At 38.6% G+C, this 26,773-nt stretch overlaps 2 protein-coding genes across 2 annotated transcripts in view; one reads left to right on the forward strand and one right to left on the reverse strand.

Annotated features, from left to right (window-relative positions):
- Positions 1-235: 235 nt before the first annotated feature.
- On the reverse strand, positions 236-2,232 carry si:dkeyp-59c12.1 (Ras-related and estrogen-regulated growth inhibitor-like protein). The gene is made up of 4 exons (XM_044124454.1): positions 2,102-2,232; positions 1,968-2,021; positions 1,810-1,886; positions 236-1,277 (listed from the first exon to the last, which is right to left on the reverse strand). Exons 1-4 carry the CDS (start codon positions 2,148-2,150, stop codon positions 852-854), a joined length of 606 nt encoding a protein of 201 aa, XP_043980389.1. The 5' UTR covers positions 2,151-2,232; the 3' UTR covers positions 236-851.
- Positions 2,233-18,735: 16,503 nt separating this feature from the next.
- Positions 18,736-26,773, forward strand: part of slco3a1a (solute carrier organic anion transporter family member 3A1a) — a 31,723-nt gene continuing 23,685 nt past the window's right edge. The window contains exons 1-2 of the mRNA XM_044125230.1: positions 18,736-19,384; positions 25,196-25,646. Of these exons, the coding sequence (XP_043981165.1) occupies positions 19,223-19,384; positions 25,196-25,646 (613 nt within the window). The 5' untranslated portion in view covers positions 18,736-19,222. The remainder of the gene's footprint in view (positions 19,385-25,195; positions 25,647-26,773) is intronic.

Consider the following 26,773-nt stretch of genomic DNA (forward strand, 5'->3'; position numbering starts at 1 on the left):
TATCGCACAAGTTATTTTGAGGGGATAGCAAATTTACACTGTTATACAAGCTTCACAGTCACAACTTAAAATTGCATGAAAGTGTCATATCTTCACTGTTGTCCCATGAACAAATATAATTACATACTTACCACATGTAACTGCTGCAATCACTTTTGCTAGATGTTAGAATCTGTAAATTCTTATTAGCAATAAAAGTAGTGTAGGAATTCAACATGGAAGACAAAAGAAATAAAGGTTCATTCTTTATTTTCAGCTGTAAACAATAATGGTTCACATTCAAGAAAATGGAAAAAATATTAAAAATAAAAAATACACTCCATTATTTTAGAATGACAAAACTGCATTCCTTCTTCTATGCAACAAATATTACACTTTGACCAAACTGAATTTCACAGCTTTGAAATTTATGTTGTGTTAAAGGCATTGTGTTGTTTAGTACAATAGACAAAAAGTGAATGCATGGAGTTATGCAGCTTTTAGTTTAAAATGACAGTATGCTTGAAATGGTTCTTTTAAGACCATTCTTTTGTATAAGTGTCAACCGTACTGGAAGAATTTGAATACACTTTTATGTTTACATGAAGACAACTAAGTCCAGAGGGCACTTTTTATATAACACCGATAAATAAAGATTAAATATCCTGCACAAAACAGTTTTTTTACAGTCCAGAAAGATGAAAGCCATTTTCTTGTTGAGGTCCAGGAAACATCTGCAACATGAGTGTTTTAGCTCATATTTTCTGAAGCTTGATGGCTTTTCCGAATTCAGAGTCATTTCGTGCCATTATTTTTTCCATCTGGTAAAATGCACACAATTTCCAGCCTCTTCTTCTCCCTTCGTTTTTTTCTCAAAGTGAATCTGTCCTTCTTCTGGCAAACACAGCAGACATGCTTTTTACTATGCCCTTAAACCTCAGAGGTTTCTTTGTGGTGAGCTTGGCATCCTTCATCCTGTCCACGAGGCCGTTAAACACTGAGACAACGCTGTGGTAGTTCTCTGCAGCCGAGACTTCATAGAAGAGGCAGTCCATGCTGAGGGCCAGCATCCGGCCCTCTTCACTCAACACTGTCCGTCTGTGGTGCAGGTCCTTTTTGTTGCCCACTATCACTATGGGGACCTTATCCCTGCTGAAGCAGTCTCTGGTGGATTTGATCTTCTGAACCAGCCTGCTGATGGCATTAAAGCTGGCTCTGTCACAGATGCTGTAGACCAGGACGAAGCCATCTGCCCACTGGATCTTCTTAAGGAAATGTGAGGTTTCCACAGACAAATCCTGCAAAATAAGACATTTAATAAAATTGCTGCATAATTTAAGGGGGTTTTTTCCACCTGGTTTTTGCTTAAGATCGGAGGTCTTGCATGAACACCACTACCCCCATATAGGCCAATTGCAATTTTCCCATTCATCTTGTGCCATTAATGCCTGAACAAGAGTTCAAAATGGTCTTTTTGGCGTGTCACACTATTAAGTAAAGTATTCACAAGTCTGACCCTGTCTAAAACATGTTTTTTTCTATTTAGAATACCCAGTTAAGGTTTAATCAGTGTAAACATTTAAATTCAAATTATAGATGATCAAATATAGTCTAGATTTTCTTCCTTCTCATTTTCTGCAGTCCTTACATTGTATGGAATACAGATTGTGTCCACAAGAAACAGATAGATCTGCAGATGGTTTTGTATGTGGGCACCCCTCAGGGTGTGGCACCCTGGACAGTGAACCAGGTCACCCATCTTCTATTGCATATAAAACATCAATAAGGCAGCATCTTACGATATTTATGAGGTCAAGAAAGCACATATACCTGAGAGTAAGGTGAGTCCCAGATATTCAGAGTGACCTCTCTGCCATCTACTATAAAACTCTGACTGTAGATGGATTCTGAAAAATGAAAAGAAATTTTTGTCAGAGTTAATTCATTAAAAAAGGCATCAAGGTTAAGGGAGCATAATGGAAACTTACCGATGTCTCCATATTCACCTATAAATCTCCGAGTCAACAGGCGTACAGTCATTGCTGAGGAATAAAATAACAACCTTAATATTCAAACGCAATTCCAGAAGAGTTGGTCTTCAGTGGAAGAAAATGTGTTTTACCTGATTTCCCGACACTTTCTGTCCCCATAACAACAATATTGGCTTCCATTGTAGGTGGGAAACTTGTTAAATGTCCATGTGTGGATGATGACCAGGTCTGCTGCTATGTCCCCGCAGCCGTCTGAAGGCAGCTGTTATAAGAGGGACAGGTGGGCGGGGCTAGCAGGCTGACAAAACAACAGCCAGACCTCTGCTATAATTTAATGATTTCTATGTCACGTGGTAAAGAGAAAGCGCGGGAGGCGGGGGGAGGCTCAAATCTGCTTTCAGAACTAATTAGCATGATTATGATTGATTTTATTAACCCGCGGATACGAAAATGTGTGGAACATCAATAATCTGGAGGAGTGACTCTACCTTTGGCACTGAAGTGTTGTGAAACCTAAATAGAGGAAATGACAGAAGAGAGTTGATTGAAAATTTTGTACTCAAATTGCTATGTTTTTTTAGTATAAATAGTGCATTTTATTATAGTATGTGAAATTCTTTATTTTATTCACCGTTTTTTATAAAACTCTTAGCAGATTTCTAAGCTCTGAGTGGGCACAATACTGTTCTACTCAGAGTTGCCACAAGGGGGAGGTGTAGTTTAATAAATCCCCTGCCATAAAAACTTTTTCCGTTTTTGTTTATTTTCCTTTGGTTAGCTGAACCTACAGACTTGGTTCCATTGAATGGCTCAACAGAAAAAGGCCCTCATATTATTGACTGAGACAGTTTGGACAGTTTGGGTCATTGCAAACAGTATTAAAACTCCGTTTTAATATTTCCAAATATTAAAACTGGGAATAGCACTGCTGGGAAATTGCTTGGTGCAGTCACTATGAATAATAACATCAACAAGGTTTTTTCTATCCAAAGCTGTTTAACAGGAAGCTGGTTCGCCAGAGTGTGCTTATGCAAATAAATCTTCTTACAGACTTAACTTACACTCACTTTATGCTCATGATAATTTGCCTTTCCTCTATTTCCGGAGCAGTGATAAGAAAAGAAACGGAAAATTATCCTCCCAGTGAATGCCACCGGATGCCGTTCCTTATTTAAATTAACCCTTGATTTGCAATTTTACTTGAAATATGAAGCTTAAAAAAGAGAGGGATAAAACTGAACCGAGGTGGCGCTTAATTCATCCGAGATGTGCAAAAGAGCTCATTATATAAATACAGTTTAACAAAAACACAGCGTGATATGGGAAGGAAGCTGCTGCAGAAAATGTCAGTCAGGCCTAAACTTCCCATGAACTGGAGGGATTTATTATTTTTGTGCCACATATTGACTAATCAAATTCTTTTTAATTAGGCCCGAGCAGCAAAGCGCTGCGAAGGCCTATTGTTTTTGTACTGTTTATTATTATTATTATTATTATTTTCCCTCCAAATGAATTGCCTTTTTGGAGGCTTTATCATATTCAAAAACTCACCAAATTTGGCAGACACATAGAGACTGTTTAAAATTTACGTATTTTAAGGTCGACGCAAAAATCTAAAAAAAAATGGCTCAACAGCGCCAACTAGCAATTTTCAAAGGACCCTTTGCTATTCACTTACTTTGTCGTAGAGACTTGAAATTTGGTACAGTTGTAGAGCTCCCCAAGATGCTCAGAATTTACAATTAATGTCATACTGCAAGTATCACAGGAAGTCGGCCATTTTTGATTGAAGGTCACGTTTTGACCCCATTTTGGCCATTTACAGCATTGGTATTTGATCGAACTCCTCCTAGGGATTTTGATTGATCGGCTTCAAACTTGGTGAGTCTGATCAGAAGGCATGGGCGATTCAAAGTTATCAAAATGGTGAGTTTTTGAGCATGCTGAAGGGGGGATAGCAGGGGTCAAAGTTCACCGACTCGCCACGAAACTCAAAACAGTTATAACTCCTACACTAAAACTCTCAGAGGAACCAAACTTTCAGTGATTGATCATCATGGGTTCACCTAAAGACCCTGTGGTGAAATGATGACATTACTAAGGCCACGCCCCCTGAGAACAGGAAGTGTCATGTTTTACTCTGATCGGTCGCTATCTTACACCTTTGAACTAATCAACTGGAAACTTTTTCCAGAGAAAGAAGACATGTGGGTGTATTTTGGATTCCAGCCCCGACCGGCTTCGATGGCGCAGGTGGGCGTGGCAGCGTGGCGGACCTCTAATTGCTTGGCTCTGAATTCCACAGTTTTGGGCAAAGCTTCTCCAAACTCACTAGGATGGATCTTTATCCACCCCGACAGGAATCCATAATAAAATTTGGTGGGCGTGGCTTAATTTCTTTATGGCGCCCCCTAGAAAATTTAAAATGATCAGCCCCAAGCCATGCTATAACCTATAATTACGAAACTTCTTACACATCTGTATATTGTCCTGATGTACAAAAAAGTCTCTTGGAGCCATGGTCTCAACCCAACAGGAAGTCGGCCATTTTGGAATGAAGTTCCAAAATTGACCCCATTTTGATGTTTACAGCCTTCGTATTTGATCGAACTCCTCCTACAGTTTTTCAGATACAGACTTCAAAATCGCTCAGCACACACTTGAGGCATCAAAGGTGAAAAGTTATCAAAGGAATTCTCGTACGTCAAAGTATGTGGGCGTGGCTATGTGTCAAACTTTGACTATTTGCCGTGAAACATAAAACTCTTATAACTCCTACACTAAAACTGTCAGAGGAAGCAAACTTTCAGTGATTGATCATCATGGGTTGACCTAAAAGACCCTGTGGTCAAATGATGACATCACTAAGGCCACGCCCCCTCAGAACAGGAAGTGTCATGTTTTACTGGGAACGGTCGCTATCTTACACCTTTGAACTAATCAACTTGAAACTTTTTCCATAGACAGAAAACATGTTGCTGTATTGAAGATTCCAGCCCCGACCGGCTTGGATGGAACAGGTGGGCGTGGCGGCGTGCCGAAGTGACCTCTAACGCCGCTGTCATTCGTTTGGCTCTGATTTCCACAGTTTTGGGCTGAGCTGTTCCAAACTCACTAGGATGGATCTTTATCCACCCCCTGAAAGAAATCCATAATAAAATTTGGTGGGCGTGGCCTAATGTATTTATGGCGCCCCATAGAAAATTTTAAATGATCAGCCCCAAGCCATGCTTTAACCTAGAATTACGAAACTTGGTACATATGTGTAACTTTTCAGGACGAACAAAAAAGTCTCTTGGAGCCATGTTCTAAATTCAACAGGTTTTCTGTAATTTTGGATTTAAGTTCACTGTTCAGAAATAAATATATGTAATTCCCTTTAAGGCCTCTTGGTGTCACTGTTACTCCACACATGAATGTGGTAACCTTTAAAGGGCTCAAATGTTTTAAAATGTAATTTAACTCCACTGCGCCCCCTAGGTTAATCCATCAGCTATATCTCTGCCGTAAATGGACCGATCTGCACCAGATTTTTTGTGAGTCGTCGGGGAGCGCTGCCGAACGCATCCACGTGTGTCGTCTGCCGGGCGATCGGGCGGGGAAGGTTCGCGACGGCTCCCGCTGTGGCGAGCGGGTGCCGGCTCTGGAAACGGTGCGAGAGCTTCCGCGGTGGCTGGAACTCCGCGGTGGCCAGTGAGCCGGAGCAGCGCTTGCTGCGAGGGCCGCACGAGGCTGCTTGCAGCTTTAATTTTGTTTTATTATAGCTAAATATGGTGCTCAATCAGTGAGCATAACTGATGTTAGTTTGCAATTAAAACTCATGGATTTTTAAAAACCTGATGGCTTAGGGTCACAGAGCAATCCTATAAGCACTGAAGTTACAGTAAACACACTCTTATGAAATCAAAAGGCACCTGTTTCATGGGTGAAAAAAAATGGCATAATTTAAATACATTCTACTACTACTTGACAAAATATATAAAAATATTTGAAGTAAAGGTACATATTGTACCACTGGAATAACATCAAAAAAGCTTCATGATCCATGACACAGGAAAAACCCGCACAAATTGTGCTGAGTCCTGAAAATGTCTTTAAAATAGCAAATAAACCAATTTCATAAATAGTGTCTAACATTTGTCTAACATTTTTTCATGTGCCAACCATAAACGTCTGATTAATTTTTCAAGATTGTTCGTGATAGACCAACACAGAGCCGTAAATAATTGTAAAGTTGAGGAGAAAATTGTGTGTGGTCTTCAAAGTAAAAATGTGAAAACTGTGGAACATCTGTGCATTCAATATAAATTAAAACTTTGCAAGAATTTCCAATGCAATTCCAGTAAGTCTTGCAGGAAATGTCCCAACCAGCTTTTTACGCATAGCTGATATTTTTGGCTAACTTTTCCTTACCAAAACGCCGATTGGATTGGATCCATAGTGTCACATGTCTTGCCATACTGTAGATTTGATTTAGGACCAGAGCCAATCCCTGCCAATCAAAGTCAATCCCTTATGGCTCTGGTTGTATTGTCAGGATCTCTGGTCTGCTAAAAGATTAATCTTTACTTCAGTCTCAAGTTTTGCAGCTTACAATAGATTTTATCCCAGGTTGTCAAGTATTGAGCCCCATTATCTCCCTATCAACTCTTTCCCTTCCCCTATCAAATAAATGCATCTCAACAGTAGGAATGCTTTGAACTGTATTTTGTGGGACAGCAGACTAATAATCTCATCTAATCAGAACACATTTTTTAACAAACATTCTTAAAGAAGATGCATGTGTAATCTACAGAACATGTGGCAAACTGCAAATGGGAAGTCTAAGGACTTACTTTTAACAATGATGTGTCTATATAGTCTCCATATTCTACACCAAAAGTGGGTTAACTGAGGTGAAATTATTTATATCTTCTAATTGTAATGCAAAACCAAAATTTAGCCCTGTGGAATCGCAAAAACAGTCTTTTCAATCTGTAACAAAAGTGTGTTTTTCCTCAAAATGCTTTTGCCAGTTGCTGCCAGTTGATAAAACTGAAGGCATCCGTCATTAGCAGCCACTTAAACACTGATGCTCTCATTAGACAGCTGTGACTGAAGACCACAGAAGAGGCAAGGGGTTCGCCATTAGCATGTCATTTCCTAGAGAGGAAGGAAACTTTCAGACCCGTGCTGTCAGAATCATGGGATGAGTGGAAAGAACAGAATACCTTCAGTTCACAGACTGAAACGATTCCTCCTCTCTCCCTCCGGAGTTGGCAAGGAAAGAACACAAAGTGGGCTCAGCAGAGGAAGTAAAGAAAACACAGAGTGGCTACTAAACAGTCATTTGCATTTTCTTATGCTGAAATTTGATTTTGCCGCTTATTAAAAGCAAACTCAAGTTGGAGTGGTTGCTGTAAAGCTTTTATTTATTTTCAGTACCTAAAACATGACTTAATGAGCCCTTCTCTGGATATCTCGTCCAGCTTCCTGTCATAAAACACCAAATTTTCTCAATCTACTGTACCTCAAAGTAGGGTTTACAGTTGAGAATGTGCTTGCAAGAAAAAGTGCTGCCTAAATATTTCATAGTATAAATAACCATAAGTGGCTTGTAATGGACTTTGAAAGCTTGTCAGAGTTTTACGTAAGATCTTCTCCATCTCCTGCTTGTGTCAGAAAATGTGCTCAGATGTGTCTGTTGTAGACAGAGTTTTCTTAATATCTCTGCTTTTGAAAGATTTATTTGAAAGTAGCTGCCCTCATTTTAATCTCTTGAAAATATTTAATTAGGTATATTATGATATTTCAAGGCAGATACATTCAACAAAAATATAAACGCAACACTTTTGTTTTTGCTCCCATTTTTCATGAGATGGACTCAAAGATCTAAAATTCATTCCAGATAAACAATATTACCATTTCTTTCAAATTTTGTCCACAAATCTGTCTAAATGTTTGGTATTGAGCACTTCTGCTTTGCTGGGATAATCCATCCCACCTCACAGGTGTGCCACATCAAGATGCTGATCTGACATCATGATTAGTGCACAGGTGTACCTTATACTGCCCACAATAAAAGGCCCAGATATCACTGGGAGAACATGCAAACTCCATGCATGGAATTTGAGCTCAGGTCCTCCTTGCTATAGTCCTGTATTCTTAGCATTTCCAAAGAAATGGTGTTTTGAGTTGATCCTATGTGTCAAATGTGTTAAGACACATTTGAATACCTGGCTAAAAACAGAAATGCAAATGGGTATGTGTCGGGGAAAGCATTCCATTAAAAGCCAGACTCAATAAATATTCAGAAATGCATCTTACTTTTAAATAAATCATAGCACAGCCTTTAGCCCTGAAGCTTTTACAATAATTCATAGACAGTAGATGTATCAATTAAAATATGACTGTCTAATGTCATCAAAACAAAATCTTCCACCAAAATAAAGAAAAGACACTCACAGACAACCCTCTCTGGATTTGCAAACATCTTATTCAGTAAGTCGTTCAGCTCAGCTGCAGGGGGAAAATATGTCCCAATCTGAGCTCAAAGAGAGAATAAACAACCTCTGTTTCTACATTTATATCCTCTCACAACTTTAAGTCCTGCTGCATACCACACACAGCAAAAATACAGCCAATGCTCTTTAACTCTCATTGTTTGGTAGCCTGGTAAAAATCAGTCTCTTGACCTCCTCTAAAGACTCTAAAGAGATTTTATTTTCTTTTTTTTTTTTTAGGAGACTTGCACAGGAAGACAGTGACCAGGCTATTGGTTTTGTTTACTAATAACTGAAGTTTTTCTTTAACTCATTTTGTGCCTTTCAAAAGTACTTACAAATGTACTATTGTCATGGTGAAACTTAATGGTCGTAACATCATATTTTGAGGTTTTTATTGTTTCAGCATGGAGGGCTGATGGGAGTATGGATGGGTGTAAATACAGGGCCATTCTGGAAGAAAACATGTTCTACTGTGCAAACGTTTTGGACTGGGACAGGGGTTTAACCTCCAGAAGGACACCAATGCTTAAGATCCAACCAGAGTTATGATGGGATGGGTATGGCATGCTGATGTATTAGTTTGGCTCAGTCAAAGTACTACCAATTTAGTGCTGCTACCTAAATTGGTAGCAGCACTTGAAAATTACTGTTTACCTAAACTTTTCTAATCTGGAGATGAGCTTGAGCAATTTTGCAAAGGAGAGTGGATAGAAACATATACTGTAATTTGCCATTTACTAAACCAAAACATATCAAATCAAGAATTTGGAAGATTTTGCCAATCTATGAAAACATTATGCTGCAATGCAAGAGTGGCTTCCAAGTGGCTTTTCTATAACTTTGTTACTTTACAAATCAGCAGTTTTAGAAGAGACTCAAAGGCGCAGCATAAAAACAATAGTATGTTTTTACATAGAGTAGTTATAAAAACAGTTTAATTTGAGCTCTTTTAGGGAGACGTTTGGTTTTTTCCTTCCAATCCTTTTGTTGTGATCAGAGGGGAATCAAATAATGCTCACAGACAGTTCACTCACAGGGCAATTCCTCCTTCATTTGCATGAATTTAACATATGCAAATTAAAACGGAGACTGGGGAGACAGTTCTGAAGTCAACATGCTTATATGTCTGAATTTGCAATCCTGGCACTCTGTTGTACTTTCTGATTTAAGGACAATTTTTGCATTTAAACAAAAAGAGCAATTAAAGATGACCATTTCTGCACAACAGATCATTTCCATGTTATGTGTTGTTATGTGTACACGGCAGATTTACAAAGAAAAAGTGAATAATATCTGCAGTAGTATAAAATGATCTTAACTCTGGATTGTTTCCAGTGAGATTCTTGGATGTGGTGCCCAATTAGTCAGCCCTTCAGTGTGAATTCTCAACCCACCTCATGCCGAATGCTGACAATCCAAATGTCACCAACGTAAATGCATCCCTCTGTAAAATGTGCTGAATGAAGAAAAAGAGGCCTATAATATTCTGCATTGCCTGGTGCTTCATTTCACAGGCCATGCATATAACATACAATCATGAACTCTGTATTTCGTAAGTGGTTGTCAAATACCGCTACACAGATTACCCCACCCATCTTAAATGAAGCTTTGCTTTTACTCTCAAGTCCTTATTTATGAGTGCATTTCTGTGGAAGTTGCCAGTTGAAGTCGCACTGACAAAAGAAGACTTTAATTACAGAAATTACTGCCTTGTGCGATGTGCGCTTTAAAGAGTGACATATTACAAAAGTTTTCCATCCAGAGATTTTTACCTTTAGCCCTCTGCCCTTCAGCTCAGAAAATTGTGGTAAAATGTTACCAGATGTTTTTGAATTAAAGATTTTGAACCATATAATCTAACAGTTCTGCTCCCTGAGCTCAGTATCAGCAAAGTACAAAGTTTGGCATGGATTTTTTTTTTCTGCTTGAGTCCCCTGTGTGTAGGTAGACAGGAAAATGAGTAGTTATTTTTTCCAGTCCTACATAAATGCAATGGTAAGAAGCAAATATGTTGTCTGTGTTTCTACATCAGACATTAAGCAAAAATATTCCTTTGAGTACCTTTCATTAAAAGTTTAAGATTCTCTGTCTGGAGTTTGGGGATTTTTCAGGATAATTGTAAGTTCTAGTACTTCATGTAATTATGGATTTAAAGGTTTTGGAAGAGTAAGGGAGAACATTTTAAGGACACATTTCAGACCAAAATAACAGATAACGCCACAGGTAGAACTCAGAAGAATGCTTTTGTTTTTGTTAGAACAGATGTGTTTTTTGTTTTTTCTTGGAATCACCTTTTGGTCTACAGCAGGATCCACCCAAGCCTCTCTCGAATGAAAATATATTTATGCGTCTCTAACAGTGACAGTTAATTAAGAGCAGATGAGAACATATTTCTTACATTAACTACATTACATCGTATGTTTCTAATTCCTCAGGAACTTCTGTTTCTGAGGAATTAAAACACATTAGAATAATAGATTACACAAAGTGACAATTTAACAGTCTTCATATTATCTTGAGTGGTAATCGTCTTCAGAACAACCTTCCCTGATGAGTTTGGAGGCAACAAATGCTTTCAGCAGATTAGTCTGGACTCACATTGTTCTGAAATCATATGTTTTTATGGAATACTTTGGCCATACAAACTCTATAAGAACATCACAAGTATAGTTTTAATTACTGACTTTGTAGCAGCCTAGATTCTGTGCAAATTGTCACCATAAACTCAGAAAAGCATCTATGTGGAGTGGAGCACGGACTACGTTTGTCAGAACAAAAGAAATCAAAAGGTTTTGTTGGGGGGGAAACAAGTCCACAAGGTGAAACAATTCTTCTGATAAGTTCATTGGCTTACTCCAACATCTATTGTTCTGTTCTGTTTGTCCTCATTTTGTTTTGCAAGTGTCTTTATTTATCCTGCAACAATAACTCTGTGCTTTTGGACGTTTTTTAGGAGACCCATCAGAGACATTTGTTCACTTTCACATGAAATGGAAATAAAAATATCCAAAGCAATGCAATGTTGTTTTGTGATGTTCCGGTTGGTGACATGAGAGGAGGACATATTCTTTTTATACGTTATTTTTTTCGGTCAGTTCATTATGTTTACTGATGGCATTTCACCACAGGAATAGAGATAGAAGTGGAAAACAACTGAAGTTTTGTCTAAATGTCGCCTGGAAAGTTCCCCCAGGATCCGTCTTTGGCCCTGGTATTGTTTCTGTTTCAAATGGCTCGTATCTGTATTTTCATGCTATCTTCAGTTAGCTGACTGTAATTCTTCTTTCATTTATGTGAATGCAGCACAACTGGCTTTGCTGGTTTTCAGTAGTGTTTGTACTTTCCCATGACAAAACTTTGGCTATTGTGCAATAAGGCATTATGAGATGTATTCTTGTTAGAACCACTGAAACAAACATGATTGCCACCAAATTCTGACTATAGTAAGGGGAACAGAGTGCTATTCATGCCTATCAAGCACAGTTCCACGGGGATGCATGCACATTTGCTTTATTTACCCCAGAAGAAACTGGACCTCACTGCTTTACATGTGCCACACTTGAAACCCTCTCTCCAGCAGTGCAGATAATGTTACTCTATTTTGAAAGAGCACATTGCCCTCTGTACTGATGCTAGTGTAAAAATAGAGAGCGGCACAGCAGCATGAAATGGTTCAAAATGTAGAACAGACAGCAGAACTCTATATTTAGATGGAACACAATCACAAAAAGTGCCTGGTGACATTTTCCCAACTCCAAGCAGAAGGTTGTTTGGCTCTCCTTTTAACACTGTATGTAGATGTCCTGACAATCTCCTGTAAAGTTATAGAAGAAAACAAAGTGTGAGGTGCACTCTGAAGAAAATGAGAGAAAATTCTATAACATAAATATATCATATGTATGAGCAGATCTTTTGATTTTAAGTTTATATTTTGCATATTATATGAATTTAGGGACATTAATAGAGAACAGATGCAATTATCAAATGCCAGAATATGCTTCACTATTATCCAGCTACAGTGCATGCAGTTCATGAGAGCAGTGTCTGCCATGCAAAAATGTGTTTCTAAATGCATGAAGGATTTCTGAAAAACATCTGACACTGCAGGAAATAAATTATGGGAATTTTCCACAAAAAAACTTTCAAAACAGTCAATGCCATTCTCTGCAGAGGCCACTCTCCTCCAGGTGAAATTCCAGCTCCACTCAGCAGTAGCCGATTGGCTGAACATTACACAGCCTGGAGCCAAACTGACAGGACATTGGTTTGAAGGAGACAGCTCTGGGTCCAAACTAAAAGAAGAGAGGAGGGGGTTTGTGATGAGCAAAGAGTGAAATTTAAATAACTGTCCAGAGTCCAGACCAAGAGTGCAAAAAAAGAGTTTACAAAATGTAATTAAGCAAAGCTAATAAAGTGTTTTTCCCCCTCAGTTTGACAAACCACTTGCACAGACTTAAGTCATTAGCATTAGAACGTCTGTGCAAAATAGCAGGAGTCGTGTAAAGAACCAAATATGGAGTAGCAGAAATCAGGTTTTATGCACAATAAATCTGGAACAAACTTCCAGAAGGCTGCAAAAATGCAGTTCTTTTAAATCAAGGATAAAACCCCACTAGCTAAGAGCTGCATTTGATTAGAAGAGGAACACTGGTTAATATATTCAATGGTGATTATTCTTGGTATGTAATGTTTGTTGCTTTTCTCAGTGTTGGTTATTGTGTTATGTTTTTATCATGTGAGACACTTTGTGAAATATGCTATACAAGTAAACTTGACTTTACTTGACTTGTTTAGTGCTAAGTCATAGTTCAACCTTTTCCCTTAGCCATGATATTACACATTGGGAACTGGGCCTCGTGAGAGATATGACATAATAGCTGAAATGGATCCACACCCAACAGGATGATCTGCAGGACTAGAGATGAATAAAGGAATTAACATTGGCATTAAGGCGTATACCTGTTTCATTAGAAATCATCTATTTCTGATGAAAGGACAGCAGCATCTTGATCCAGTAGTTTTAAGAATTGAGTCCAAATCCTTTATAGTACCTCATACCTACTATAGGCACAAGCTGAAATACAGTGGACTGCAAATGAATATAAATCTGCAGATTTATATTCACTTATGTCTGTGGCTCTAATAAAACCCATAACTACTTCTGGGTAGATTTTCTGCCAATAATTTGGAGTCATGTTTCAAAGAAATATCTTTGAATAACTGAAGCCTTAAGTACTAAAGTGCACTTATCTTCCAGACAGTTATAGATTTTTAAATTAATTTGTTGTGATGAACATTTGCTCTCAATTGATTGTCTTCTTTCTTTATGTCACTTGTGGTTTTTTGCAAATATGCATTAAAAAAATTGTGCTCTGAAAACAAAAAACAGAATTATAAATTGGAATACATTTGTACTAAATGGAAAGAAATCCCACAAAAGTCTATGATACATTATCCATTTTTGTTCGGATCAAGCTTTCTCTAGAATAATGGTTCATTGTCCAAAAAATAAATAGAGTTCCTCCTTCGGGGAAACCCAGCAGAATAACAGGTAGTGCTTGAAATTCTTTCTTCAAAAGTTTAAACAGGAAGCGTCAAAGTTCAGTGTTGTTTGTACTCCCATTTATTCCTCAAACGCCTCAGATTTTCCCAGTGTCTTCCAGCAGATGGGTGGACCCTCTCTTCATCCACCCTTTCCCAGATCCTATAAATAACAGCTGTTTCAGAGGGCAGAACAATGCTGCACAGGGCTCGTCATTCATACATTCTTGGCATCGGTCCGAGCCATCTCCTCCCTCCACCTGACTCACATCCCATCAAGTTTACTGAGTGTAAACACACACACACACCTAAACCCGCACGCACGCACACGCACACACACAAAGTCATGTATTTCCGCGTTCCAATCAGACTGGTGTTGTTAGAGCTAATCTGAACCTCCCAAAGAACACACAAAGTGACTAACAAAAACTGTTAAAATTCCAATGTTGGATTTTTTTTATGCCAAAAACCATTGTGAACTTAACAAAACAAGACTCACCTTAGAATTTTGTTCACTTCTTTTAAAACAGCTTTTTCTTATTTTTCAGCACACACAAATTACATAATTAGTTAAATTAGCAACTTTTCTAATATTAAACATCCATAAATTTGTAAGTGTGGATTGCAAGTGTGGTACAATGAAGTAACTATCCTGCGTTCAGCTGTTTCTAAAGATATATCAAACATGTCTTACAAGAAATTTGACTTTGCAATTTGACACCTCAGCAGACGCATAGTTCCACCAGGTCTTTGTTAATTGCTGTTGTTACTAGTCTGGTTGAGCTGTGTGTGGGAGGTGTGGGGAAGGGCAGCGCTGTCAGCTGTCGGACGGCAGCTCTAAGGAGGAGCTTTGTGTAAATCGGCAGTGCTTTGTGGGAACAAATATTTAGGCAGCCTTGAATGGCTGTCACGGGAGATTCAAAGATTTGTCAAATATGTCTGACACAATCAAAGCAACACTCCAGGTATCTTTCTGATGCATGGATAATACATTTTCTTTAATATCCCTAAATTAGTCAGTAATCTCTGCAATCAAGATGAATTATTTCATAATTTTGTAACCAAGCTAAAATATACTATTTACAGATTTAACTGAGCTAAAAACAAATACACAAAGAAACCTAAATAAAAGCCATATACGTATTTTACAATACAAATTATTAGAGCGAAAGGGAAATAATTTATGATTCAGGAATTAACTTTAAGCATATTAGAGTTTAAGAGTCTCCTCAAAGTTGGAACGACAACATAACAAATAACAATTTTCCTGAGGAATATGTATAGGCCTTAGGGAATGAGGTCTTATGGCCTAGAGTCTAATCTTTTTTGTTGTTCAGAGATGGTAAAAAAAAAGGGATGGAACAATTTAATATATTAATTGAGTCTACCAGACAGAAAATCCTTCCTCTAAGATCCCATTCAAGAAACAACAAATCAATAAATACTTTATAAAAACTAATCATGTATCATTTTTAAAGCTAGCCAGAGGTTAAAATTAACTGAATAAGAAGATCGCCACTGTGCAGTTGGTAGAGCTGTTGCCTTGCAGCAAGAAGGTCCTGTGTTTGATTTCCGGCCTGGGGTCTTTCTGCATGGAGTTTGCATGTTCTCCCTGTGCATGCGTGGGCTCTCTCCAGGCACTCCGGCTTCCTCCCACAGTTTGTACTGTCTGTTTCTGTGTTGCCCTGCGACAGACTGGCGACCTGTCCAGGGTGACCCCGCCTCTCGCCCGGAATGTAGCTGGAGATAGGCACCAGCAACCTTCCCGACCCCATTAAGGACAAAGGTGTAAGAAAATGGATGGATGGATGGATGAATAAGAAGATTCATATCACCTTAACAACAAAAACTGCTTCTGTTGTTTCAGATGATTTTTTGTCACAGCTGTCACACACTGTTTTTTAATAGAAACAGGTACAATAATACAGGATGAGGTACATTCTTCTCTTGATACTTTGAAATACCATCTGCGAGTTTATTTGGACAAAACCTTAAAGTCTGACAACAATGAAGTGACCAGGAGAAAAGCAGATAACATAGGTCAAAGGCCAAATCTGAGGAAAAATGTGCATTATAAAGGCAGTAAAATTTAATTCCATACAAACCTTTTACTACTGAGAAATGTTCTCTTTTAAAACTTTTTACCCATTTAGAGTATTTTAATCAATACTAATCCATCAGTTCTTGCCTGACTGAAATAATTGAAAATCCTCTGCATAACAATATCTGTGTAGACTTTGCACACAACCAAAGAGGCACACACTAGTGCCTTTTTCAGCTGGTTCACAGGTTTTCACAAGTTATCCTGTGTTTTAAAACACACCATGACACAATAGATTTACATTTCCCATAGCACTGTTCAGCTGAGCTTTCAGTATTTACATACTTGTCGTGGTTTTTCACATCTCTGCTCAGCTGGAAGTGAAGACTTTGTCACAGTTTGCATGAATAACACATCCAGTGTTAAAACTGTCACTCTGTTTGTGGATAGTTCTTTTCTCCTAGCAGGCAGAACAGAAGAGGCAGCAAATAATTCTGCTACCGGGAATTTGCTTTGTGTTGTTGGATTTTAGATGGTTTCAAGTCAGGAAGTGTTCACAATACATGATTACTTTACTTTGGACTCTTGCCAGACAAAAGGTCGGCGAATGAGAGGGCTGAGATAAATCATAGTCGACTCTTAAATCTTTCCAGTCTCATTTTCAGCTTTCATTTTTGTTCCAGCTCCTGTTGATTTTAGGAAGTGAGAGAAAGTCATCTTCCCATCTGCAGCTTTGATTTAAAATGTGCAACTGAAGAAAATATTTGAAATATTCATTATTTCAGTCAAAAAAAGAAACACCTATTAACTAAAAGTGTTGGTATAATTGTGTAACTCAATAAGTTATTTTTTGCCAGTTTTATTCAAACCTATGTCACACCTCACATATTACTCATGTCATAAAACATTTTCCATAAAATCTTTGCAGCCACAACACAACATTTGTTTTTCATTCAGTCAGTTAAAGCCCATAATTGATGTGGCTGCATTACATCATAGCCATTGCAGTGTCTCATCCTGTGCCCACTCAAATGATGATCCAATAATAATCATAGAAACAGGATGAGCAAACAACAGAACTTCTGCTTCTCTACTGCAGAAAAACAGAGTGGCAACAATTGCTTTCTCCATAACTACAGCAGTGTTGAATGGTTTGGTGGATAAGAAACAGTGGTATAGTTCTACCAACTCAAAGCCACAATGCAGTGTATATAGTGTGACTCTTTGGAAGTCTTTTTTGAATGTTTGTGCCACATACTGGCATTTCCTTCAGTGTCTTCAGTGGATAAGTATTTATTTAAATAATCTTTTTCAAACACTTAAAAGATTTAGAACCTTAAAATGTTTTATGTGGTAAATGCACACCAAAAAGGTGTGCATTAACCACACACCTAAATTTCAAACATTAATATTATGCTATTGGAATTAAAGATACGTTTATTGCAAGATTACTTGGTGCCAACAGGTGTGAAGGGTCTGGCCCGGTTGTCTTTGGACTGCACAAAACAGAAAAACAAGCACATCAGGGGTCGCCAGCTCTAAATCTTACACAACAAAAATAAAGTTGATCCCTGTTACTTTATTGTCATAAATTCAATTAAATATTCACATAATGGGATAAAAATATATATGACGATAGTAACAAAAAATAAATGTATAAAATCTTTTATACTGCAGTGACTTTGATGAAAAATTACCAGCAGGTTTATGAAAGGGAAGGGCTGAGGACCACAGACAATTTAACAGAACAATACCACAGAAGAAGAAATAAAGAGCAGGGGCTCCCGGTCTTAAAGTTGCAGCACACAATAATCAGAGTGGTTTGCATGACAATAGAGGAATTGACTGACTAAGGGAAAACATTTGGTGTAATTATAACAAAGTCGAATGCAACCTGGTTACGTGTGGTTGAGCAGAATTTCTGATCACAATTTAGTAAAATGTTACAGTTGTTAAAAACAGTGTGTAATGATATACCATATATGATTACAAAAATATTTAATTACTTTGATGAGCTTTTAAATCACTCAGCATTTCTGCCACAAGTCAGCCTCAGACAGGCTTTTCTACTCTGAATTACTGACATAAACACTAGTATTTAAACATTGCTTAGAAATATGTAAATATGCATTCAAATAGAAAACTTAGCCGTTGGTGGTTTTTGCTTGGGTGAACTTCTCTTGTCTCCATCAACTAGTCGATCATGATCTCCAGCATTTCATCTACATTTTTCACGATACTCGAAATTTTTGATTGTGATAAAATCCCTTGCAGTCCCTCGCAAAGCATATAAAATAATGTTCCTATTATCAACAGCAAACAGTGGACATCAACTCCCTAAATTCTGCGAAAAGAAATAGAAACATAGTTCAATGAGCCTTTTTTTAATCCACCACTTTTTAATTGTTGTAGTCCTGGGTAACTGTCCATATTGCCCTTTTTAAAAACTTCACAGCAGGACTGTCTGTGCACCAATGCGGCTTAATGTATGGTAACGCCCCTGGTACATCCACAAAATTCAGTCAATGCAGCCTTCCATTGTTGCTATGCTTCATGTCAACACTAAAATAGTCCTTTAACAGCGGTCAAAAAAACACTCAGTGCCCTGCAGGATTTTTGGACAGTCTAGTATTTTTCCCGAAAAGAGCAGAGCTGAAGATGCTGCACAGCGCCCCTAGCGCATGGTTGGTGCTACAGACAGACCGAGGGAGGAGAGCAGAGGCAGGAGGTAAGGGCACAGACGCTCAGCAGCCGCTGTGGCAGAATGTCCCTGTCAGTCCTCCGCTGCCGGAGTTAGGAAAACCTTCACCGGCCGCTAAAACCCACAAAACTCTGCGGCCCAAGCATGCGACATGACGGGAATTTTTATGCCGGCGGTTCACTCGTGCCTTCGGAAAGCTCACATGTTTCTGCGCGGTGTCGACGAGGTAGCAATGTTTAGCAGCGGAGCAGCGACAGAGCCCCGCGGAGTTTGGATCTGCGCTCCCAAGCTTGTTATATGAAAGCCTTACAATTTGTTGACTTAACGAGACGCGGCGCCAAGTAGAAACCCTCGGATGTAGCCTCCACGGGTAGCAGACAAAAACGAAACCCTGAAGCTGCCGGCCGGTATCTTCCTCTGGTGAACATCCTCCACCTCTTCCTCCTCCCCCGGCGAGTGTTTCGGGGAGTCATAGGCGGCGGGGATGCAGGTGAAGAAGCACCGGGACCCGGGGAGCAGCAGTGGCGGCGACATGCTGGAAAGCGACACTCTCCGCAAAAACTCATCATGTTTCTCCAATATCAAGATTTTCCTGATATCGGAGTGTGCTCTCATGTTGGCACAGGGCACAGTGGGAGCGTACCTGGTGAGTACCGCACAGCAGGGGCAGGAGTCTGTCCTGTTACTGTACAGTACAGTGAAAGCCTGCAACTGCAGATTTTCTGCTCCACTCTGGGCTTTTCTGAAGGGCTGCAGTTACAGAACCCAGAAACCGGCTGCAGGACAGATGTTTGGCTTCTGGTTCTTGTCACGTGGGTAAAGAAAAACTTAAAACTCATTTAGATACTGATATTAGGCTAATTAGCTCAGAACAAAAACATCAATTGGCTAAATTGACCAAAAATGTCATTCAAGGTCAAGACCCCAATCCTCATTTTTCCTTCTTTTTTTACAATCTTCCACACGTGCTCACACTTTCATTTTCACATTTACTCACACTGATTCCAGATAAACATATTGTCCTGTCTCTCTCTCTCTACATGATGGCAGTTGAATTAAAATGTCTAAAGAAAGAAATACACAAAGGGATGCGGACAGTTCTTATTTTTTGGAATTGGTGGAAGAAAAACTCCCTAAAGGGCTCCTCAATATTTATCAACACATCTCGGATGCGATTCGCAGCCTCAGGCAGCCGCTGTGAACGTTTAGGCTCAACATTAGCAGTGTTTATTCTCTGAGGAAAGGCAGCGATGTCTCTGCTTGCTCCCAATTAATACACCCAAACCTTAAATGCCTCAGCCATATTTGGACTGGAACATCTTATCTCCTCTGTAAGTGGACCTGCTGAGCATCTTGGAGCTTGAGGATGGTGGTGCCACACTGTGATAACTCTGACAACAAGAAAAAGAGCGAATCCTCCTCTGCTTCTCAGATAGAGCAGGACTGGCCGTTTTTTTATGGCACATTAGTTCTGGACACCTGTTCAAACAGTGAATGAACTGTAAAACTATAGCAGACAGTGAGATTTGCAATCACCTCATTGGATAAACACAAGGGCTTTTAATTTTCATGAAGTTTCCTTTCCATGTATAGGACATTGGGTACCTGGCAAGATGTCAAGCTTAAAAGCTGTTGTTGACTTAAATGTTCAACTATGGCATCTCTGATTGGATCATTGTGCTTACAGTTAGAGAGTTCGCTGGCACCAGAGAGGGAAAGTTCTACATTTATGGCCCCTTGCCTTCCTGTGAGCTCTTTACTGTACAAGACAATCAGCAACGTCCTAAGTATCCCAATGTAGCAGCTCGAGTGCAACAGTGAAACAAAACAGACAAAAGCAAAGAGTTAGACTGCTGTTTTTGAGCTTTTTTACTTAAAAAAATTAATTGAAAGTAAATTAGCAGACTTTAGATTGTAAGTAGTGAATCTTTTTGAGTGAGTAAACGAATTGTGTTGGCCTACACAACACACATATCACAAGTATCTGACACCATTAATACAGTTTCACTCCTGATCACCTCTCCACCTAAGCATATCCCCATTTCACTGCGCATGGTCACTTCATCTTCATCACTTTCTCATTTTTTTGCAGGTGCTTTCTTGAAATATTGAAGTGGTATAAGAGAGTACCAACATTTGAATGTATACTTTATTTTTAATTATTTATTAATTCTAAAAACTAAGCATTGTATTTACCTTATTTCCATTTATTTTTGTTCTGGTACTTGTTTGGGCCAATTGACTGCTTAATCAATATGCCGAAGTAGATCCAGAATAACTCAAAACGACCCCTTGTTGTGTGATTATAATTTTATCATTACAATAACCAATGTCTCTTACATTAGATTGAGTAAATGATAGAAAATTACTTTAATTTGTATGTACTGAGGTATGTAATTTCTCCACGGCATGGTTGTTATTTAATGTCTAATGGCTGACCCTTTCACACCTGAAGAAGTTGTGTACAAAACAACTGAAACTGCAGGTCCGTAAAGGTGATGGGGACAAATGACATTAAGCCCCTTGCAAACCTGTAGTTTAGATGCTCAGCTATGACTGTCCTCTCTTTGGTGAAAATTGTGCAATATAGCCTGTAAATGCATCAACAAACCTCATGTTCACTGACTAACTTTGTTTTAAGTTTAGTAAAATAAAAATCTGATAAGGGTTAGGAAAATACTATTGGTTGGGGATTTTCGGATGGATTTATAACAACTACCTTTATCAAGAAATCAGCAGCACATTTAGTCTTTTTCAGTCAAAGTTTTGGACATTTGTTTGCTGAATTAACACAAAGATTCCACAGAAAAACATATTGCTCACTTGAAAATGTTTTTATTAATATCAAGTCAGTAAAAAAACCTTGATCAGTGCATCTCTGGGTAAGTCATTTTGATTTTATGCATTATCAATTTAAATTATTGTAATTGTTAGAAAAGCTCAGGTGCATTAAAATGTTTGCAGCAATGTGACAGCATCTTATCTTCAATCAATTACAGGCAGAAATTTCTATTATCTACTAAAGTACAATTAGAAATGAGAACATTTGAAGCGGCTCTAAATAATGGATATTAGCCAATATTAACAAATAAAGTGTTGTTGAATAGAACATTAAAATTCATATAAATTGACTTGGGACGTTGAGCAGCTCATCTGTACAGTTTAACAAGAGCGTAACAGTACATTCAACATTTTACATAGATTTAAGACAAGACATAAGCTGAGCTTAACATTTGTGAAAATCCAGTTTGCGTTTTTATAAAACTAAACTAAAACAGAAACAACATCGCACTTCTCAATTGAGCTTTTGCTTCTGTCAAAAATATTGTCCTTTTTTTTAACATGAAGATGTTGTAACATACATAGTGTTTATGCCTAACATTGATTAAATTAAATTTCTGATCTCGGTTCATTTAGTTTCAATCCAGTTTCATTATAATACTTAAATTCGCTCCATGACTCATGTCCAGATATGGAGAGTCTGTGGTGTGTTGAGCATAGCTGCACCGTTGTGACGACAGTCAAATCTGACGCTTAAGAGCTCAAGTTGGAAAACCAAACTAACACCTGGACCTGAACTGTGATGTCCGCAGTGACGTGTCACACCGAGGCAGCCATCAACCCACTGAGCGCTGAAAGGGGATGTGGAAGCCATTCACTAACAAAACCCTGTTTATCATTTCCAGCTATCCACTACTCTGCCATTGTCAGCTTATTTGTTATGTTAGTTTGTATTGGGTATGTTGGATAATAATCTTGATTGATTCTTTAGGGAGTAAATATTTAATGAGGACATAAATAAAAAATAAAACACCTCACCTCGGTAACCTATTACTGTGACTAGTCTCTGGCCTTTTTTTTTTAAATTGGTTCAGCTGTTAACAGAGTACTTGACAACAGGCAATAACAAACCTGTAAATGTTAAAAAAAAAAAAGAACTAAATGGGCAATTGGTTGTACTTATGAGTTCAGTCAGAATTATTTTTTATATGTAAACGACACTATTTGTGTTTAATTTTTTAGAGCATATTCAAAGGATAATTGTTCTTTTTAATCCAAGTGTGCTCTTGCTAATGAATGTTATTTATGCTTCATGCTCATAACTAATTTTTTACCCGATTGTTCTCTGCCGTTGGAGTAACGCAAACCAACAGTCAGTAAGTTCCACCTCATAAAACAGAGAGGAAATTATTCTAAATAGTCTCAGCTCCAGTTAAACACAGCTGCTCAACCATTGCAAATAGCATCATTTTAGCATCTCTGCCTTAGAGCTAAAACATAATGTCATACAGGGGATGTTAGCTGCAGGAGGCTTTGTTTTCTTTATGTATATTAAACCCCTTCCGGTACATTCTGAAAAACATCTCTAAAGGGGAAAGTGTCTTGTTTTTCAAATGAGACACACTGCTCATCGTTACAAAGTTTACTTGTTGCTATGCAGCAGATTAAACGTTTCCACGGTAATCTGGGCAAAACATGGCTGGGACCACTGACGGAATGGTTTCCATTTGCTTACTTTTTCCTGTATATTTCATGGTGGTTTAACTCCTCCTGGAAAGCTTCCTATTGAGGTCAGAGCTGAAGAGATGAATATGTTGAACCTATCGTACTCAGAACGGGTTTTCCTGCATAGCTAGACTCACATTTACTCAAATCTTCCATAGTAACTACGGCTGTAATTGAATTTTTTTTTTCTTCTTTTTTCCAAATGTGGCATGAGAAACGACGGGAGGAGCCAGTCCTGTTTGTTATGTTTTCTTTAATTTATGACAAATAGCCACCCAAGGGGCCAAAGTTTTCCATTCCCTAAATTCAGTGGAAGACTCTGGTCACTCCCAACAGTCATTCTCCCTTTGCTTTGTACTTTAGGGAGGGGCATGCTGCACTTAGACTGAGAGCAGCTGCAACACTGACCTGTAGGCATCATTTGTGACACCTGCATATCAAAGAAGAAAGCGCATTTTAAACTCCTATAAGAGAAAAAAACAAGCCTTATCGTATTATTTCTGGCAGTCGTGTCACCTGCTGATCTTCTCTGCCTTCAGTAGTGGGCCAGCTTCTGCAGTTTTAACTCTTTGCTTTATTTACCTAAGACCCTCAGCCTGTATCATTATGTAACAAGATAAACAGCCTTCACATTCCTAAGGACTTAGTTAAAACTTTTACTGTTATTTTTAGATGCTGTCCGTTGCCTATATAAGTAGCTAAAATGCTCCGCTGAACACAGAACTACTAATGTACTGCTGTAGAGTTTTGTGGGGAGGCAAAAAAAATGGTGACCTTACACAAACTAGTCAGTATCTGTCACATCTCCTGCTGCTGAAGTAGCACTCTTCTGTTTCCAGTGCTGATTGCAGTTTTAGATAATAGTTTTACCAGAAATCTGTTACTTAAATAAACATGTTGTGAGTCGACATAAATAATCTGTCCTGTTATCTTTGGAACAAATACTATGCAAGAATGTACGAAGGGGACACTTGACTTTGGGCCCAATGAGCTGAAAAAACTGTACTGTGCTTCTAACTTGAGGTCTTTCATCTATGTCATCCAATACATGTGTTTACAATCCCTTCATTCATTCTAACTATATAAACAGTGAAGGCTAAAAATTCTCAGCCTAGTTACATTTGTAAACACAAAAAGCAGACTTTTGGGGTGTACCTTAAAGATCAACTCTGCCTTGACAAGCCCCATTTTGTTTATTATATTAGCATGGCTCAATAAAAAAAATATCTGTTAAAATATGAATGAAGTCTCTCAAAATTTTGATGCCTTATAAAAATAATTTCTCAGTTAAACACCTGTGCAGGACTCTTTTTGTCTCGCATTCTAACTTAAAAATGACTACATACCACTCTGGATGTTGGCTGCTCAGTCAGCTACTGGGTTAGCTCACTCTTCTTGGTTTCTGGTTTTCTAATTGGTAGTGTAGTATTTGTAGCCAATGGTCATTTTGTCATCAGAGTGAACAATAAAAGAAAAACTTGATTGAAAAATTTGTCATGTACAGATTTACGTATCATAGCCATATGTTGGATGTTCTGTGAAGAAAAGTTAGATTTAAATGCTGACTTAGATCTCTCCTTTGAGTTTACAGAAATGCCGGAGTAAAAAAGTTCAATCAAATGTAACCATAGGTTAGCATAAGAGCTGCAATCAAAGCCAGGATTAGCTTCTTGCTGCTATGTTAAATGTTAAAGAAGTAAAAGTGGAATTCCCCTAAATTTTCAACATTTAAAAACATGCTAGGACAGCTTTACTGACTCTGTTGCAAACAACCAATCTGCTGCTTTTTTGCTTCCTGGTAAGTTTCTCTTTGGATTTTAAACTGTGGTGTGGATGTCAGCTGGTGAAAGACAGAAGATGGTGGTGAAAGTAAATAATAGAACAGAGGTCCAATCTCTTTGTTTGGATAAATTTGATTCCCTGGCCTTAGATTTGTTGTCTTGTCTTTCAGGTGAGTGTGCTGACTACCTTGGAACGACGGTTCAATCTGCAAAGCGCCGACGTTGGAGTGATAGCCAGCAGCTTCGAAATCGGGAATTTGGCACTGATTCTGTTTGTAAGCTATTTTGGGGCCAAAGCACACCGGCCCCGTCTGATTGGCTGCGGGGGCATAGTAATGGCCTTGGGAGCTCTCCTCTCAGCTCTTCCTGAATTCTTGACCAAACAGTATGAGATAGAAAAAATTCACAGGACCAACTTGGGTCGGGATGTTTGTTCCAATGCTAGCTCTGGTGAGTCTCAAGATGAGATTCTCTGCGCCAACAAGGCCAACACCAACATGATGTACCTGCTGCTCATCGGGGCCCAGGTCCTGCTGGGGATTGGGGCCACTCCGGTACAGCCCCTTGGAGTTTCCTACATTGATGATCACGTGAAGAAGAAAGATTCCTCACTCTATATAGGTGAGAAACTGTTTTATCCTATTAAAATACCACAGAAATTCAAAGTCTTTTTGCCATTTCAAAATATATAATCTGGTTCAGGTAAACTAACGTGCAGAAAAACAGCATATTTATCCCTGTAAAAGTTAAGAATAGCAATCCAGAATTTCTCAAACACATCCAACGTGGCTGTGTTTGGTCACCACTATCACATGCAATTTTTGCACAGTTTTCAGTCAAGCAGGGACACCTGCATGCTCTTCCTTTGTGGCAATTCTGGGCCTGTTGATGCATATGCCAGGTGAGCATTTCTCTGAGCTTTTAATCTCCATTACAGCCGTTTAAGAGGCGAGGAGGCAAAAAAGGGGGGGCCTACTTTGTCCGATCCTCTCTTGAAGGGAAAATGCTATCGATGCCATTTTTCAAGGTGCTTTTCAAAGTGCTTCCTGTGCAACATTCAGATTACACAATGCTGGGTTTTTAATAATTTGTGGTTGTGTAGGTATTTTTCAATATTGGTATTGTCAAGGCACTTTGACTATTTTGCCCAGTGCACAAGGGATCGAACCACAAACTCCAAACTATCTTACTTGGATACTTGTGAAACTGAAGGGTTTAGAAATGAATTATTGTTTATATACAGTATATGCATATATAAATCTGACAGTATCCAGATGTATCTAGATTCTTTAACTCTTACACCCCTAGATAAAATCCAGTACAACCCATTGTAAACCATCCCATAAGTTCTACTTTTGTGTTGTTCTTTCACATCAGACCCGTTGAAATATATCAAGGTTTGTATTTTTGCAAGGCACTGTATTACGATTACTACATCCATCATAATTCCTGTAAATGTTTTTCGTTAAACCACACAACCCTATAATGTTGATGTTCTGATAGTGCCAATAATTTATTGTCCAGACTGTCACATCCACCTGTGATGGAGTAGGTGTGTGTGAACAGTACGGGATGTTTGCTATCGGTGTCGAGCAGAGACAATGAGCGCTGGCACACACCCTTCCTGATCCGTTCTGCAGCTGCCTTTAGTCACCCAGATGCAGATGTCACCTGTAAACAATGGCAATAACAATGGCAATACTTTATCTAAAGCCTAGAGCAGATTAATCTAATTGCCCATCTTTGTG

Source organism: Gambusia affinis, linkage group LG08 (genome assembly GCF_019740435.1).
Source record: "Gambusia affinis linkage group LG08, SWU_Gaff_1.0, whole genome shotgun sequence".
NCBI lineage: Eukaryota > Metazoa > Chordata > Actinopteri > Cyprinodontiformes > Poeciliidae > Gambusia > Gambusia affinis.